Raw genomic sequence first — 17,737 nt, 5'->3', positions numbered from 1 at the left:
CATTTATACATTATGGTGGTCAATAAAATCCAAAAGACGTCAATGTGAGTCAGATATTGTTATATTTGTCACATTCTGACTCCAGCATATGTTGAATGTTCTTCTGTAAATAAGGTGTGGAGCATACATTTTTATCTGGTTATAAATATTTAAATGTAAAAACCTGCTGACCACCTGTCACGAGATTTTGACGTTACTCACAGTGGGCCTTTTTCAAGTATATTCACTGAAAATGGCCCAAGCAGTACTTCGGTCAAGGCTAGAAGGCATACAGCAAAATCTACTGGGCATGCGCACATAAATATAGCGTAATTTTTATCACACTGTACAATAATAATTGCTATTTTTGCATTATTGTAAGGGGTAGGTTTAGGGTTGGGGTAGATGTAATAAAACACAATCTAATAGGTAGAAAATTGCCCCCCTGGTGGACCGTAGAGTAATTAGCCCAAATTACCACCAACAAAACGATTTGTAATTTTATGGTTTGCAGTCATAGCAAGAGTTCCTTCTTTTGAGTCAACACATCAGTGAATATTAAAATCACTATCTGTATCTGTTCTGTGCCCCGCTTATTAGTACTTTAGTTCATTTTGTTGTGGATCTGCCATCTAGTGGACTCTTTAAGAAACTGCAGATGACGTATAAATCAGGAAGTGAGCAGCTGTACGCATGTCTGATGTATGTTATTCGATGGGGTGCTTTTTTTGGGTAATCCTCATTTAATCCTTGCTTTGAAGAGTTTTGAAGAGCAATTGCTGTAAGTTTCTTCTTCCATTTGTTTTGGGCAATACATATATTTTTTATATTAATGTGTAAAATAATTAAGATGTTGTCATTTGTATACATGGCATTTTGTCTCTCTCATTTGAGTTTTTTTTTTGGTGCAGATCTTAAATATTCTTGGAAATCCAGTTTGATATGCAAATATGTGTGGGATTGCCATCATTCTTGTAACCTGTATATTATAATTTGTGTTATTTAAACGTTTTGGGTATGAGACTAATAAGAGATTGTGATTTTTTTCCTTTAGTTTCACTCTGGTCCATTGTAGAGTTCATCCAAGCTGCAATAAAATGTTGGACTTGAAACTGGCATTTCTCGACTTTATAATGGATGGAGTTTAACTTGCTGTCAAACTTCAGAAAGGTTCAAAATGAAGGGAGGACAGTACAGTCGCATATTTTAAACATACTCTAAACATTTGAAAGAAATGTAAATTATATTTTAAAGAACACTTTGAAAGCAAACATATTTGTGCCATGTGTCACTGACATGGTGGTTGGCGTGACACTGTAAAGAACCGACATAGTTCTAGCGCAAGAAAACTGCAATAGATGGCAGAGAACCAAATGCCTCAGGATGTTGTCAAGAATAAATATGTTTCGGTTGACACATCTGCATTCTTCTGCAAGCTTGTTTTAGATTTGTTTTTCATACATGCTTAAGGTAATGACTGAAAAGCACTTTGACCAATAGTATGCAAGAATTGCACATAATTTTATTGAATTGTTTTAAAAATATTCTACACCATATTTTGTTATATTTAAGAAAAAGTTGTGTCCCCCAAATTCTTGTGTGATGTTACAACAATGGATGTCACCCCTTTAATATTTTTTTTTGATAAATACACACTTATCAATATTACCAAAATGTCCCCTGATCTTGAAATCATCATGATAGCAGCCTCCATTTGAGAAAAGTCTGTATTTAGGCCGATTTGTCTGTGCTGTTACTGTCTCTCCTGGTAACACCACAGACTCTACAGTAACTTGCAATATGAAGTCTGTGGTGTTACTTCAAAATGTATCTGAAATTTCTTTCCTTCAGAGCCATTTAATCTTATTGTAAGATTGTAAAGTGCTAATTAGATATAAGTAGAATATATAAAACACAAGCCACAACCATAAACCATACCAAATAATTTTGCACAATTCTCATGGATATATTAATAACAGATCTACAGGTTTATGAAGAACCATCAGGACATGCATGATTTACAGGGATGAATATATTGTTCAACAGGTAATAATTAGGGCTGCAACTAACGATTATTTTGATAATCGATTAGTTGGCCGATTATTCTTTCGATTAATCGATTAATCGGATTAAAAAAATATTGACCAAAAAAAAAAACACTATTCCACATTCTGCCCAATGTCCTTCAAACAAACGTGACAACTGAATATGAAAACATACAGTGCTTAATTTATTAGACCACTTATCATAATAAAGAGAAAACATATTTTAGAAATTTGTCAAAAATTTGTTTAAATTTAAAAATGTTATTGTCATTTATTGGACATAATAATAAAAAATGGCCTCATAACAGCTTGCATTCTTGCTGGTATTGTTTATGTACTTTTTGACTGCAATTGGGTATCGCGAAAAAAAAATACTCAAATAAATGCTCTGGTTTTCTTTCATAGATAACAGCAATAATGATATTATAGCATTAAAAATAGCCTACTACTGTTACTAAAGAGCTTACACATATTGGAGTACTAACCAGTACAGAAAGCCGAAAAATGATTTTGGTTATCACCAATACTGTTACTTTAGAGCAGCAGTGGCACAAACCTTACATAAACACATTGTTAAAAAACTTACATAAATTTGTTAAGCATTGTATAGTTTATAGTTTATAGTGTATAGTTTAAACCTCTATTAAAAATTAAAATAATAAAGATAATAATAAAGACGAATAAAAACACAAACTCAGTGTTAACCAACAGGTAAGAGTAATGTTCTGCAGGAACTACTTTGATCACAGTCACCTCGTCATTTCTTTATCCTGTAAAAGGCCGTTATGGAGCGTCTCATGTTTATATTCAGACACAATTACACGCTGTTATCCCTTTAAAGTTCCTACTCTCATAAAATATTTTAATTTATTTTAAACCTTAAATTAACTTTCAACAACAGATAATTCAGCACAATGGATATGTTTGCGCTGAAAAGCCTATTAATTGTCTCCCTCTCTACTGTGTTCTGTCCGTCTGACGCGCGTGCGCGCGCCCGCCGCGCCGGCGCTCATTCGGTATTTTAAACTTAACACAGACTGTCAGGACGGACCTTTATGCAAAAATGGAAATGCTCACGTGAATTTGTGGCATTTATAGATAAGGATATGACCGTAAACTGAACGTTTTTGCGCTGAGGACGCACACGCATCTGTCAAAGCGCCTGACAGGGCAAGCCATTACTCTTATGCATTAACTGAAAGCTTAAAATAAAGAATTATCATGTTTTGGGCAGCTTAGATCACGTGCTTCTCCGGCAGAATCTCATTCTGTTTCCTCCACTATTTTTAGATGCATTTTGTCCATAGAAATGCATTATTCAGTGCCGTAATTTGACTAACCAGTAGAGTTGGGGAGTCGACTCCAAAAGAGTCGATTCCTCGACTCTCACTAGCCCTATAGTGTCGGAATCGACTCCAGGTCAGGAATCGACTCCCAGTGTCGAGTGTTTTTTTCAAGTTCAACACCGCAACAGTTCATTATAACGAAAAGATTATAATGAACGTAAAGATACAGAAATTAAAACAAAAAGCTAAAGAAATGAGAAGAAAAAATAAGTAATGCCAGGAAAACAAAGAACAATAATGTATAGATAGTTTTTTTCTGTTGGGTCTGTTTTGCGGCTCAATCAATCATGATGTGGTTCAATACAGTCAATTGGTTGTGATTGGCACAAAACTCTGCAGTAGGTTTTACGAACCAATCATGTACCAGTCCTCAGGATGAGAGTGGGACATGCCCATAATTGGCAAGTGGTGGTTGATTGAGTGATACTGTTGAGTGATGACTGTTTTTGAATCCAGTAACGTTAACTTATAATGGCAACCCCGACCTCAACCGTGTGGAAATATTTCAACCAGACCGAATATAATATAACTAATATTTTTCAATGTTAAACAAAAAAAGTTAAAAAATAAAGTTAAACATGTTTAAGTTAAAGTTCATAGCTTCACTACATTAAAATTATATAAAATAATATACAAAATAAATAGATAAATACACTGTCTAAAACAAGTCTGCTTTTACAAGTTTAATGATTAATACTAACATATTGCACACTTAAATATGATTTGAAGAAGCTGCGATGTGAAAAGGAGGGGGATTTATAAGGTTTAGTTGATTAAACATTTTAGTATAGGAAACATTTGTATCCTCGCTCTTGACTCTTCAGGAAGCCTCCTCGTTCCTCGCCCTCCTCCCGGTGGAATTAAAGAATTTAGATGTCCTACATGAGAGCGGAGCTCGATCGGTTTCAGGGTCGTAGGACATACGAGCGAGAAGTGAGGAAACGAGGAAGCATATTGAGACGCACCTTCTGAATCCTGACCCTATTTTAATTAAAAGTAAATGGAGTCGAGGACTCGATTCCACCGACTCCAACATTAGGAGTCGGGAGTCGGAGTCGACTCCAAAAAAACCGGAACCGAACACCCCTACTAACCAGCTGAAGTTGGACGTGCACTGTGGGCAGACCCGATTAATCGATAATGAGAATCGTTGTCGATGATTTTCATAATCGATAATAATCGATTTTATCGATTAGTTGTTGCAGCCCTAGTAATAATGAACCAAAGCAAACATTCAAAATCTTCTAAATCAGTGCTGATTCATTCTTGCACATGCATATCACTGCAGTTTCAGTGGTTGCAACTGAAAAATAGCTTTTTGTTGAAATAGCCTGCATGCTACATGAATTTATTTCCTTTTGCCAGTTTTTCCAAATGTTAGTTTGCATCATATTTTATTTTCTGCACTTTTAAATGTCTATGCACAACAACAACAGCAGTTTTGTTCTTGAGGCAGCGAGATACAATTAAAGGGACAGTTCACTCAAAAATAAAAATTCTATCATTTTCCTACCCTCAAGCTGTTCCAAACCTGCATGAATTTCTTACTTCTGTTGAACATAGAAGACAATATTTTGATGAATGTTGGTAACCATATAGTTTCTGGTCCCCACTGACTTACATAGTATTTTTTCCCCTAACAAACAGTTTATGGTAGCCATCGACTTAGAGAGAGAGAGAAAAAAAAAACTATTTGGTTACCAACAATTTTCAAAATACCTTCTTTTGTGTTCAACAGAAGAAAGAAATTCTTAAAAGTCTGAAACAAGATGAGGGTTGAGTAAATGACGACAGATTTTAAGTTTTTGGAGAACTGCCCCTTTAAATGTATTCATAGACACACAGTTGAAAAAAGGAAGCAAATGCATTGTTCGAGTAAGATGATGGAATGTTTTTTTTTTTTTTTAATGAAAAAGCAAACAAACAATTTTAATACAAATACAAAGCAAATTTGCAAAAAGACAGTATTTGTGACCAAACATTCAATAGTTACCTAGCAGCAGCACATGAAGTAGGTATAAGAGTGAGGTTAGTGCTTTCATAATGACGCAGACCTCGTGGGATTTCCAAAAGCCTTGCGTGTCAAATTTCAATACCTCATTATCTCCCTCTGAACACATGAATTTTGTTTTCCAGGTACAGCTGCATCATTGTGTCGAATTCAAAGCTGCCACTATGAGCGCCGGTATGAACCTTATTTGATGTTTTCTCGAAGTAGTGGTACCAGTTTCCATACTGGTCTGCACCAAACCCAAACGTAGAAACCTGTACCAAAGAGAATGCAAAAATGTCTATACAATAAGATCTAAAGAAAAACAAGAATGGAAGGGAACAGGATTTACCTGATCACAGACATGCAAGGCAAATATAATAGCAAGGAAACCAGTGGATGGGTATTTGCCACGTTTCAGCAACCAAATCTCATGGACATACTTAATGAAAGCTGGATGTAGAATCATCACCTACGAGAATGACAAATAATTAAAAATTATGTACAATGACTATAGGATGTTTTTGGATCATAACTGTCATTTCAACCATTTTTATATCTAATTATAGTTTTTTTTTTATATACCATTACAGTGATTTCACCAATGCTACAGCATTTCTTCAATCTATTAAAATTGCAAACAATTTTAATGTTTAATATTTGAAACATATATAAAATTCATTTAAACGTCTTACCTTTGGATATTTAATACATGCTATCCAAACTTATTTATGAGGATTATTAAGATAATTCTTTTTACGTTTTAGAACAATCTTAAAAAACAAAACAAACAAAAAAAAAACATTAAGAAATTATTTTGGGAACACACCATATTCTTAACTTCATTCGTAAATAGGAATAGTCCACTCAAAAAACCTAGATTCTGTTATCATTTAATCACCCTCAAGTTGTTCCAAGCCTCTATGACTTACTTTCTTCTGTTTAACATAAAACATGACGTCTTTAAGAATGTGAGTAACCAAAGAATAGCTGCTCTCCACCGACTTCAATAGTACGGGGGGGGGGGGGGGGGGGGGGGGTGAATACTATGAAAGTTAATAGGGACAAGAAACCTTTTGATAAAATAAATCATAAAGGTTTGAAACAACTTGAGGGTGAGTAAATGACAGAATTAGAATTTTTTGGTAGAAAATAAAAATAAAACAGCAGTTAAAAAAAAAAGTTGATTCTGCCGTTTACACAATATGCAGTTTTGCTTTGAACAAGAGACATGGGCAGTAGAAGCTGAACTTATTTTACCTTGCCGCATTTTTAGAATGCCGTGTCATGCATGAGATGCAGCAAAAGCCGTGAGTGTGATGGTTGTGCAATCTTAATGTTGTAGAATGTAAATTTAAACACAGCTCAGAATTTTCTGCCATAAAAAAACAGGGGATTAATGTGACTTGTGGCACAAATAAGCAAGTTTTTGAACTGCAGACAACACACAAATCACTTCCACCAGACTGACAGATGAATGTTCAGATACACTGTTCAGTGGGACACACAGTTTTTTTTCCCCCTGATTTTTACTGTGCTAAATTTTTACCTGTTTGTCAGGTCAAAGTTAATTTTCAGGTTTCATTTTAAACAAAGACAAAGTGAACTTTTTTTTTTTTTCTCTCACTGAATGAGAATTATTTGCATATGAATCAACCATAACAATAACTGTAACTATTCTTGGTTTTATGATAACCCATTGCACTCAGTAAGACGGAGGTATTTGTTTTGTCCCGAGTGTGATAAAACCTAATATTTAAGTCACAATTACAACCTATTTAGAATTAATCTAATATATCCATTTAGTAACAGGGTTCACTGTTTTATGGTGTAAACAAGTTGACTTTACAATCCTTGTGCTTACAGGTGCTGGTCATAAAATTTGAATATCATGAAAAAGTTGATTTATTTCAGTAATACCATTCAAAAAGTGAAACTTGTATATTAGATTCATTCATTACACACAGACTGATATATTTCAAATGTTTATTTCCTTTAATTTTGATGATTATAACTGACAACTAATGAAAGTCCCAAATTCAGTACCTCAGAAAATTAGAATATTGTCAAATTGTTCAATATTGAAGACCCCTGGTGCCACACTCTAATCAGCTAATTAACTCAAAACACCTGCAAAAGCTTTTAAATGGTCTCTTAGTCTAGTTCTGTAGGCTACACAATCACGGGGAAGACTGCTGACTTGACAGTTGTCCAAAAGACGACCATTGACACCTTGCACAAGGAGGGCAAGACACAAAAGGTAATTGCTAAAGAGGCTGGCTGTTCACAGAGCTCTGTGTCCAAGCACATTAATAGAGAGGCGAAGGGAAGGACAAGATGTGGTAGAAAAAAGTGTACAAGCAATAGGGATAACCGCTCCCTGGAGAGGATTGTGAAACAAAACCCATTCAAATATGTGGGGGAGATTCACAAAGAGTGGACTGCAGCTGGAGTCAGTGCTTCAAGAACCACCACGCACAGACGTATGCAAGACATGGGTTTCAGCTGTCGCATTCCTTGTGTCAAGCCACTCTTGAACAAGAGACAGCATCAGAAGCGTCTTGACTGGACTGCTGCTGAGTGGTCCAAAGTTATGTTCTCTGATGAAAGTAAATTTGCATTTCCTTTGGAAATCAAGGTCCCAGAGTCTGGAGGAAGAGAGGAGAGGCACATAATCCACGTTGCTTGAGGTCCAGTGTAAAGTTTCCACAGTCATTGATGGTTTGGGGTGCCATGTCATCTGCTGGTGTTGGTCCATTGTGTTTTCTGAGGTCCAAGGTCAACGCAGCCGTCTACCAGGAAGTTTTAGAGCACTTCATGCTTCCTGCTGCTGACCAACTTTATGGAGATGCAGATTTCATTTTCCAACAGGACTTAGCACCTGCACACACTGCCAAAGCTACCAGTACCTGGTTTAAGGACCATGGTATCCCTGTACTTGATTGGTCAGCAAACTCGCCTGACCTTAACCCCATAGAAAACCTATGGGGCATTGTGAAGAGGAAGATGCAATACGCCAGACCCAACAATTCAGAAGAGCTGAAGGCCACTATCAGAGCAACATGGGCTCTCATAACACCTGAGCAGTGCCACAGACTGATCGACTCCATGCCACGCCGCATTGCTGCAGTAATCCAGGTCAAAGGAGCCCCAACTAAATATTGAGTGCTGTACATGCTCATACTTTTCATGTTCATACTTTTCAGTTGGCCAACATTTCTAAAAATCATTTTTTTTTGCATTGGTCTTAATTGATATTCTAATTTTTTGAGATACTGAATTTGGGAATTTCATTTGTTGTCAGATATAATCATCAAAATTAAAGGAAATAAACATTTGAAATATATCAGTCTGTGTGTAATGCATGAATCTAATATACAAGTTTCACTTTTTGAATGGTATTACTGAAATAAATCAACTTTTTCATGATATTCTAATTTTATGACCAGCACCTGTATAATAAAAGATTAAAAAACAAATTTTATTCTATGATGAATATAGTTTTAAAAAATGCATTTGCTTAAAGTAGTTTTTAACAATGTAAAAACCCTAAAACTGTAGTACAGTATAGGATACTTGCACAGGATACTGGTTTTGTGGAATGACCTGAAATGAATGATCAATAATTCTCAAAGAACAACACTGGTTCGGTCTAAAACAATGTTTTGCAAAAGTGTGAAATAGTTCAGCACAGCTTGACCAATATCCCAAAAATTCTTTCACAAGCCTCAGGTGTGTGTTTGCGCAAGACTTCTTTGCATGGCCTCCTTTATATCTACATGACAAAATGACAGTTCAGTTTCTACTGGGAACTTTTCAACTGACAAGGACATGGGGTTGGCAGGTTTTTGCATGCACGATTGATGTGTTGCATGAATGAAGCTGGTAATCTGAACCCTTTATGTGCTCATGGTGAAAAATGTCAAATTTTCACTCACCTTATGTCTGTTGGCCTTTACACTCGGCCTTACTTTTTTGTAAGTACTGTTAAAGACAAGAAAAAAGCAAAATAAAGACAAAGTGAATAATAAGCCTCCATGATTAAAATATGATCCCCTCAAAGGGAATAATTTGTTGGTCATCTTTTGTGGCCCTGGAACAACATATCAAAATAAACAGTTTTAACCTTATCCCAAACCCTAACCCTAAATGTTTAATTTCTACACCAATAGCAGCATAACAATAGCAAAAGTAGTTTTCAAACAAAGTCCTAAACCTGGCATTTTTCAGGTCAAGGAGGTCTATTATACCTGGAGAAAACCTTCCATTAGCATTCCGGGGTTTCTTCAACACCATAGAGATGAATGGAAATGCTAGAGATGAATTGTAGACCTCATTTATCACATTTAACAGTTAATCCCTCCCCAAATGCACTTCATTGGTTGAGTCATTGTTGCTTAGTCCAGTCCAGCTGGTTCATTCTAACAAATCAGTATCCTTTAGTGTGGCTAGTGGTGCATAGGTTACACACTATTTTTAACTACTGCTAAAAGGGAACTGGGAAACAGGATTTATTAAATGTCAGTTGAGTCCCAAACCAAACCAAACCTTAAATATTACTGGTTGACAGGAATGTTGTTCCAGGATCAACACGGTTCTACTTCATCTTTGGGGTATCAACACAAGTGGAACTCAACTACAAATTAAAAATAAAAGTTCCAAAAGGGGATTTTGGGTTCCCAAAAACTGTCAGTGAACAACTCTTGAAATGCAAAAGGTTCCATGTACAGGTTCTTAATGGAACCAACAATGCCAATAAAGAACCTGTATTTTTAAGAGTGTAGCTCAATCATTTGAGAATGAGAAACGGTGCTCAATCGTCCGTTCTCACCGTGTGATGTTCTTAGTGGTAAAGGCACTGATGAGCCACTCCATATCCAGAATCTTGAATGGGGAAAGCACCAGGTAGGTGGAGTTGTCCACATCTGTAGCACTCTCAGGATAGATAAACCGGTGAGTGGTTTTAGAACCCACATCGTTCTCATAACCTTTTGTTGGGCCCATATTTATCCTAGCTTAACAAAGCATGAACTTCATCAAAGTCAAGAAACATGCGGAAGATCAGAATATACATATATGCTAAACATAGAATTTCTATACTTTCAACCAAATGTTAATGGTGCTCTTTTAGCATATCAAGAGAAATTTTGCTGGGCAAAGAATGATGGCAGACTGCAACATCTGTAAGCCTCTGACTAAACCAGTCTTCTAAGTGACACTTACATCAAATGCTATCATATATTGGAAATCAAGAGGCAAGGATTTTCATTAAAAATCTGATAATTTTTTATATATCTCATTCGTTACCTAATGACAAAGTCATGAAGATCTATGAGATGTCCATAACGTGATCCTTTAAGGTTCCCTGAGTTTCCGATTACAGCACAAGTCCTGCAGCGCTTTGGACTAGCATCTGAGTATTGAATTTTATCTGGAAATAGAGAAAACAACTTCTCCACCACTGCGGTGTAGTTGTCTTCATTCTTATTATTCTGAAGACCCTGGAATGTCATGTAAAAGAGACTCCATTGAAGAGGTTTTGGTATTTTGAGGTTCACAGGTTCAATTATATTCTTGCATTTAAATTCTGTTCCAAAATCCACTGAGTTGAACTGCACAGGAAAATCAATTTAGAAATTGATTTCAATAGAATCATCTGTAAACATGTTGGCAAGCTAATGACATGATTTTCAAAAATAATGCATAGCACACACATATGCTGGGTAAAAATGAGCAGCTATTAAAAAGTCAATATATCAGCTAATAAAACCATCTTGAATGGATTTCTTTCACTGAGCTCATCATAATGCATTCTAGGATTCATGAAGAAGGCAATGTGAGCAAAAAGGTATCAGGAGCACACGTCTTAAAATGCTGCCTACATAGCATCTCAATAATTTTTTGGAAGAGAATCTGTGTCATTTTACAGATCAATATACCTTCCAATACTTGTAGATATCTTCACTGAGGACGTAATTTTCCTGGGTAAGCAGTGGTTGAATAGAGCGATCATAGAGTTCATTGAACCAAAAACTGTAGGTCTGCTGCCTGACGCAGTCTTTACACGCACACATGCCTTCGGAGACCTCGTCCACAGGGGGTTGGAACACCAGGAGCATGCAGAATATAATCACACATATGACAGCTGTCATATAGGAACCCCTATAATGCATCAACAGCCACATCTTTGCTCCTCTACTCTCCTGCAGAAAAAAAAAAAGTATGAAGTTCTGGGTAGGTAGAATGTTAAAGCCCAACAAGGCATACAAGAATAGCAATCATCATCAGTATTACCCTAGGCCAGCTGAACTCTTAAATCAACATTCTTGCATTTGTACAAAACACAGGAATCACTTTTGAATTCAAAATGGTGACATGAATTCACTTGTGGAATGTGGTTGAGCTCTACAGACTGGTTTCACAAGATAGTCTAATATGTTGTTTTAAATGAGCAGCTCCATGCATGTCTTTATCTCATATTCCGGAGTCAAACATTTTTGTTTTAGTTGGTTACAGCTTGTTTAATAGACAATAATTAGTTTTTAATAGAACTTACAAAAACCATGAGCTATGTTTGGCGAATTCAGTTAAGTTGGGACACATTTGCCACAAAAAATTATCACAAAAAAGTAGCTATTGCTGGTTAAGTAGGTTTTTATGTATATTTGCAAAATGTGTAAGCCAGATTTGAGTAAAATACAGAATGAGCATTCAGTTTTGCAGTGCTGATACTGGCAAAGTTATTTAGATTTATACAACAGTTTTTTTCTGGTTCTCAAATCTGACTGGTTGAGAACCATGAGATATTGTACTGGTATCGCTACAGGAACGCCCTTTCATAATGTTGCATCACTCTACTTGTTAGCCGGGACTATCTATGTTTTGTCGATCTAGTGTCATGGCGGACACCCAAATCCACTATAATTTAAAAATAATACTGTTTTGTGTCACGGAAAGCAGTTTTAAGAACTTTTTTAGGCGAGAATGTGCTTGCTTGGACTTAAAAGATGCGTTTTGTTTAGAGGCAGAAGTGAATTCACAGATGAGTGAATGAGTTTCAGTGAGGCTTCAGAGGTAAAGATTATTTACAGCATTGTCTATGATAAGATATTTCTTTTAACATAGACTAATCAGACTAATGTATAATAGAACAGAACAGAATAAAGAAGTATGTTAATGTGCAAGTATCCATTACCGTGTGCCATGTACTCTACATACAACACTCACAAAATACAATCTGAAATATGTAAACAATAGTACCCTTATAAGGACATCTTTGTAACTTATACTCAAAAAGGTGCATATTAGTACATTAGAGTACCAATATGTACAACTATGAAACTTTTTGGGGTAAATAAGGTACAAAGATGTGCTTTTAAGGGTACTGTCCCAGTGACAAGCTGTTGTATTTCTTTCTTTTTCTTTTTTCTATCTTTCCTTCTATTTTATAATCATATATAATAATATATTCATAAAGCATATTAAGGGTTAACTGAAAAAAAAAACAACAACAAAAAAACAGGTATAACACTAGACATTCCGCCCCCCCCACTTTTGACATGATGGCTACGCCCCTGCATACTTGATTGAAATACATCATGTAGAATTGGCAGAGTGTCACAATGCTGCAAACGCTGTAAAATCTCAGTTCAACATTATCTTTATTCTTATTTGAAGGGTTCTGATAACATACATACGTGTTAAAATAAAAGACGTTACAAAAGAGTTACGGAAAAATACACTGAAAATAAGTGCATGTTTGTCCAGGCAGCTTTTTATTTCTCCATATAATGAACAACAAAACTTGCTAATTATTCAACAAGAGCAATAGGCAGAGTCACTCAACATTGTGCAACACTATTCGGATCCCACATGACAACTTACGCTGCTTGACTTTTTCGTAAAAAAGGAGTGAAGAGTTTCTTGCCGCTTTGATCATCTCGACCTCTAATGAATGATGGATACAGTGCGGGACCGCGGGCTTGGACCCCTCTCCAGACAGATGCTATTGCGCGAGCCTGGGCATGTCGTGACGTCACAAACTGAGTGACTGATTGCCATGGAAACGTAAACGTCATGCATAAATTATCCTGTCTCTTTGAATTTTAAATCATTCTGCATTTATATACATTGCTCCATTAAAACTTCAACATGCCGAGAACACAACTGTCCAATGAACAAGTGCGGGGGACGAATTTACTTTTTATAAAAAGTGGGGGACACACGTCCCCCGCGTAATCTACGCCCCTGACTAGATGCCTCATTAGTGACTGTTTCTATGGGCCGCTATACGTAACATAGACATAGATAGACGCCCTATTCGACCGCTCCAGGCACGTAGATGCTGCCGCCATCTTGGAATGGTATTGTTGACGTCATTCACCATACTGTAGGTTTGCACAGAGCCGTTGAGCCGTTCTGTGCATGATTGTGGCATCGTTCGAATATGCAGTGATTACTATGGTGAATGACGTCAAGTATACCGCTACAATATGGCGGACGGCCACAATCATACACACAACTACTCGACAGTTCTGTGCGAACCTACAGAGTGGTGAATGATATTAAAAATACCATTCCAAGATGGTGACCGCATCTAGTCGCCTGGAGCGGTCGAATAGGGCGTCTATGGCTGTGTCCAAATTCAGGGTCTGCATCCTTCGGAGTACTCATTTGAAGGATGTTACGTCACAGCGCCGCGACGAAGGCTGTCCAAATTCGTAGGATCCTTCAAATGCGGCCCACAAATACGTCCTCCTTTTCCCCGAATTGGAAGGATGGGTGTGGTGGATCCTTTCCCGTCCTACCTATCCCATAATTCTTTTCGGCAGAGTGTAATGGCGGACGAAGCGAGCGGTAGCGGAGTGGGAGAGGAGTTTCTCTGACAAAACAAGCTAAAGTTTATGCTTCAGCTCAATGAATTTGTAGGAGAAATTAGTAGAATACTTAAAAACAAATAAAAATAGGCTATAATGGCTTACCTGGATGTGACTGTCTTGTAGTCTGATATAAAAAACTCTCCGACAACGAGCAAAGAAAGTATTTAATTTATTTAATTGCTTTATTTCTTCCAAAAGAATTAAAATGAGGAGAATAACTCTTTGTTTGTCCATTTTCCCGCTTCTTGCTTGGCGCTGTCACGGTTGCTAGGCGACAGGATATGAGCAACGGGTAAGGGAGGGAACTGAAAGATGGGTAGGCTGTCCAAATTCACAAACACCGACTTCCGGGTTTTGCGGACGTCGGAGGATCCCTCCTCCTTCAACCGGGTAGGAAGGATCCTAAGGAGGATGCAGACCCTGAATTTGGACACAGCCTACGTCTATGGTTTTAGTTACATTGTTCCACCATTAGATGGCGACAACAGACTGTTTTTACGAGTCAGCACTGCAGTAAAGACTTTTACTTTGAAAAATTAAACGCTTTTCTAAACAGAAGTTATTTTTACTTACAACAACAGTTTGATGCATCTAACAAATGCACTGAGGAGCGCTGTCATCAGAAATCAATGAAAGGATATTGAAGTCAAGACAAAGATAGCGCTTTCCTCAGTTAAACTTAATTATAAGTAAGGTTAGATGAATGAGATGCCTGTATCAGATGCAGGTAATCAGTCCATCTCGCGCTCATAATGCTTATTTTACATAATACAGCAAGCTTGTACTACAGTAATGCAATACGTTTTCAATGAAGCAACTTACAGTTCTTTCGTTAAGTTCTAAAGTGACGTTTTGGAATTAGTAGCCTAAAGCTGTTCAACTGTCAACTTTACATTTTAATCCGTGGCGGAAGAAAGTAGTTCTAATGTGGGCTTTTAAAGATAATCCTTTGTTGTTTCTAAATTATTTACTCACTCGTGCCTTTGACTTGTTGTATAAACGCAATATCACACTCGTAGACGTGGATATGGCTGTATCGCCACGGCTGTGATTACCTACGGCCGAATCACAGCCATATCTCACTTCTACTCGCGTGATATCGCTAATATATCGGACCATCGGACTTCGCGATTATTCAATCAAAATCAGACGTTAAACGCTGCGACCGCTCTGTTGTACATTTCAGGGATTGTTTTACAGAAAAAAGTGATTCAGAGATAATTTGTTGATTTCGAGCCGTTTTATAAAAACAATCGCCGTCTCAACGCCACTAAATATAGTCAGTGTTAAAGCAATGAGTTGTTAGCAAAGTAGAGTGTCATCTCATTATGTAGGCTTCTGCAGCTATAGCGGTTTGATCCAAATCAAAGTCGAGTGGAGCCAGAGTAAACTTGATCTAATCCATGTGTTTTTATCCCAGAAATGATGAGATAATGACAAACTTGTATTATTAAATTAACGCTAGACCAAAACAAGTCAGATCTGGTGGCTTTTTGTTCTTTAAAAGCAACAAACTGATTCAAACATAACCTACCTGATGGCCAGAGAGACCTGTCGAGTTGTGGCATTCAAGCTCAGGTTTATTGGAGAAAGCCCGACCTGCTAATAATACCTCTGCACTGACCTTTTTGCTCCGGAGTTATTTTGACATTCTTTTCTGGTTCATAAAGATAAAATATCTTTACTCGCCTTATAAGGCCTGTGTAAATAGTTAATGCATTTGGGAATGTTTCGAATAAAGAGGAAAAAAATAAATAAAACACATGCGTTTTTTGGCTGCTGTGTGTCACATGACCCACATGTGACCCCACCCACCCACACACACACACACACACACACACACACACACAACTAACTAGTGCCCCCTCAAAATTAATGAGTTCATAACGCCCCTGGGTACAGTTGAGACAAAAATGCACCTCATGTTTATGAGCTAATTGTGGAAAATATAAACTACTTATGGCTATTATCAATTTATGATATTTTAGTACACAAGCAAAATAAATATCATGTGAAATCATGTCACTTAATTTCGTGTAGTGATGAAAAAAGCAGAAATTGTCTCTACTGTTCAGTCTACCCTATTTTAATTTAGGCAAGTCCCCAGCTAACAATTTTACGTTCTAAGAACGTTTTCCTAACGTTCCCATTAAGTTATAAAAACGTTACGTTTGAATGTTCTTAGAACGTTCAAAACGTCCAGTTTTTTAGACGTTGTATTAACGTTCTTGTTTGGTTCTAAGAACGTTATCAAAAACGTTTTTAGAACGTTTTAGTTTTTGGTTATATTAATGCTCTAAGAACGTTATTTAAAACGTTCTATTAATGTTCTAAGAACGTTTTCCTAACGTTCCCATTAAGTTATAAAAACGTTATGTTTGAATGTTCTTAGAACGTTCAAAACGTCCAGTTTTTTACACGTTGTATTAACGTTCTTGTTTGGTTCTAAGAACGTTATCAAAAACGTTTTTAGAACATTTTTGTTTTTGGTTATATTAATGTTCTAAGAACGTTATTTAAAACGTTGTATTAATGTTCTAAGAACGTTTTCCTAACGTTCCCATTAAGTTATAAAAACGTTATGTTTGAATGTTCTTAGAACGTTCAAAATGTCCAGTTTTTTAGACATTGTATTAACGTTCTTGTTTGGTTATAAGAACGTTATCAAAAACGTTTGCTTAAAGCGGCTAAACAGATACAGCTACGACCGGAAATTAATAAAAAAAAATATTGTGTTTTATTAACGTCAACATCTATCCCAAACCTAAACCTACCCTTACAATAATGTAAAAACAGTACGGTACAACTGGGCTAATGGCGCCCCAGGGTAAAAGGCGCCTTTTGATATTATTTTCATCTAAACCACTAGATGGCACAAAAACATGCATTAGCACTTTCCAAAACATTCGCTTTACAAGATGCATGCGTGTATTTATCTGATCTTTGCGATCGCACACAGTAGCACATTAATTCTGTGCTTACTTGATCTAGGCTAATATTTTATGTTTTTTTTTTTAAATGTTGTAGATTTAAGTAGCAAATGAGAATCACTAAAATGAATGCATATATTTTGAGACAAAGGTCTTCTTTATGATTTTCAGTTTTGGTTAAGGTAATTAAAGTAACAGTTTTTAAATAACAAAAGAATATGTAAAAGCAGGTATTTTAGGTAAAAAGCGCCCCGCAGCTGGGGTTTAAGGCACACAGTAATTAACATGATAATCAATAGATCGCTGACTTTTCCATTTGTTGTTCCATGTTGGGTGTCCATATTAGAGAAAATCACCGTTTAGAATGAATCCATCATATTTAAAAACATGATGTTAATTATATCATGTAATAAAATATAATTAGTTGTTATACTGTAAATATATATTAAATTATTATTGGATTTCCTTCAATGCTTTGAGAATCTTATTAAAATGATTTTGCTTCTGTATTTTAAAACATATTCTTTATATTAACATTTTAATATTGAAAAAAAATATTTTATTTTTC

General features: G+C 36.3%; 1 protein-coding gene across 2 annotated transcripts; it reads right to left on the bottom strand.

Moving 5' to 3' along the window:
- Positions 1–5,242: 5,242 nt before the first annotated feature.
- LOC306884954 (CMP-N-acetylneuraminate-beta-galactosamide-alpha-2,3-sialyltransferase 1-like) lies at positions 5,243–16,027 on the bottom strand. Of its 2 annotated transcripts, none has more exons than XM_079441223.1 (7): positions 14,342–14,490; positions 11,300–11,563; positions 10,668–10,861; positions 10,192–10,371; positions 9,299–9,344; positions 5,713–5,832; positions 5,243–5,635 (listed from the first exon to the last, which is right to left on the bottom strand). In XM_079441223.1, the coding sequence occupies exons 1-7, from the start codon at positions 14,471–14,473 to the stop codon at positions 5,471–5,473; spliced, it is 1,101 nt and encodes a 366-aa protein (XP_079297349.1). In that variant the 5' UTR covers positions 14,474–14,490; the 3' UTR covers positions 5,243–5,470. The 2 variants fall into 2 exon arrangements, with proteins under 2 accessions (XP_079297349.1, XP_079297350.1); XM_079441224.1 differs by lacking the exon at positions 14,342–14,490 and adding an exon at positions 15,774–16,027 and having other exon boundaries at positions 5,244–5,635.
- Between the last annotated feature and the right edge of the window lie 1,710 nt (positions 16,028–17,737).

The sequence above is a fragment of the Barbus barbus genome (genome assembly GCF_936440315.1).
Source record: "Barbus barbus genome assembly, chromosome: 19".
Taxonomy (NCBI): domain Eukaryota; kingdom Metazoa; phylum Chordata; class Actinopteri; order Cypriniformes; family Cyprinidae; genus Barbus; species Barbus barbus.
Note: the sequence above shows the minus strand (reverse complement) of the source record. Positions and strands in the feature narration are given on the sequence as shown.

Excerpts from the sequence above, each read along its gene's own strand:
- LOC306884954 (XM_079441223.1), bottom strand. The coding sequence starts at position 14,473 with ATGGACAAACAAAGAGTTATTCTCCTCATTTTAATTCTTTTGGAAGAA. Across the intron at positions 11,564-14,341 it reads TACAAGACAGTCACATCCAG|GAGAGTAGAGGAGCAAAGAT; the intron begins GTAAGCCATTAT and ends TTTTTTCTGCAG. Across the intron at positions 5,636-5,712 it reads CCTTGCATGTCTGTGATCAG|GTTTCTACGTTTGGGTTTGG; the intron begins GTAAATCCTGTT and ends TCTTTGGTACAG.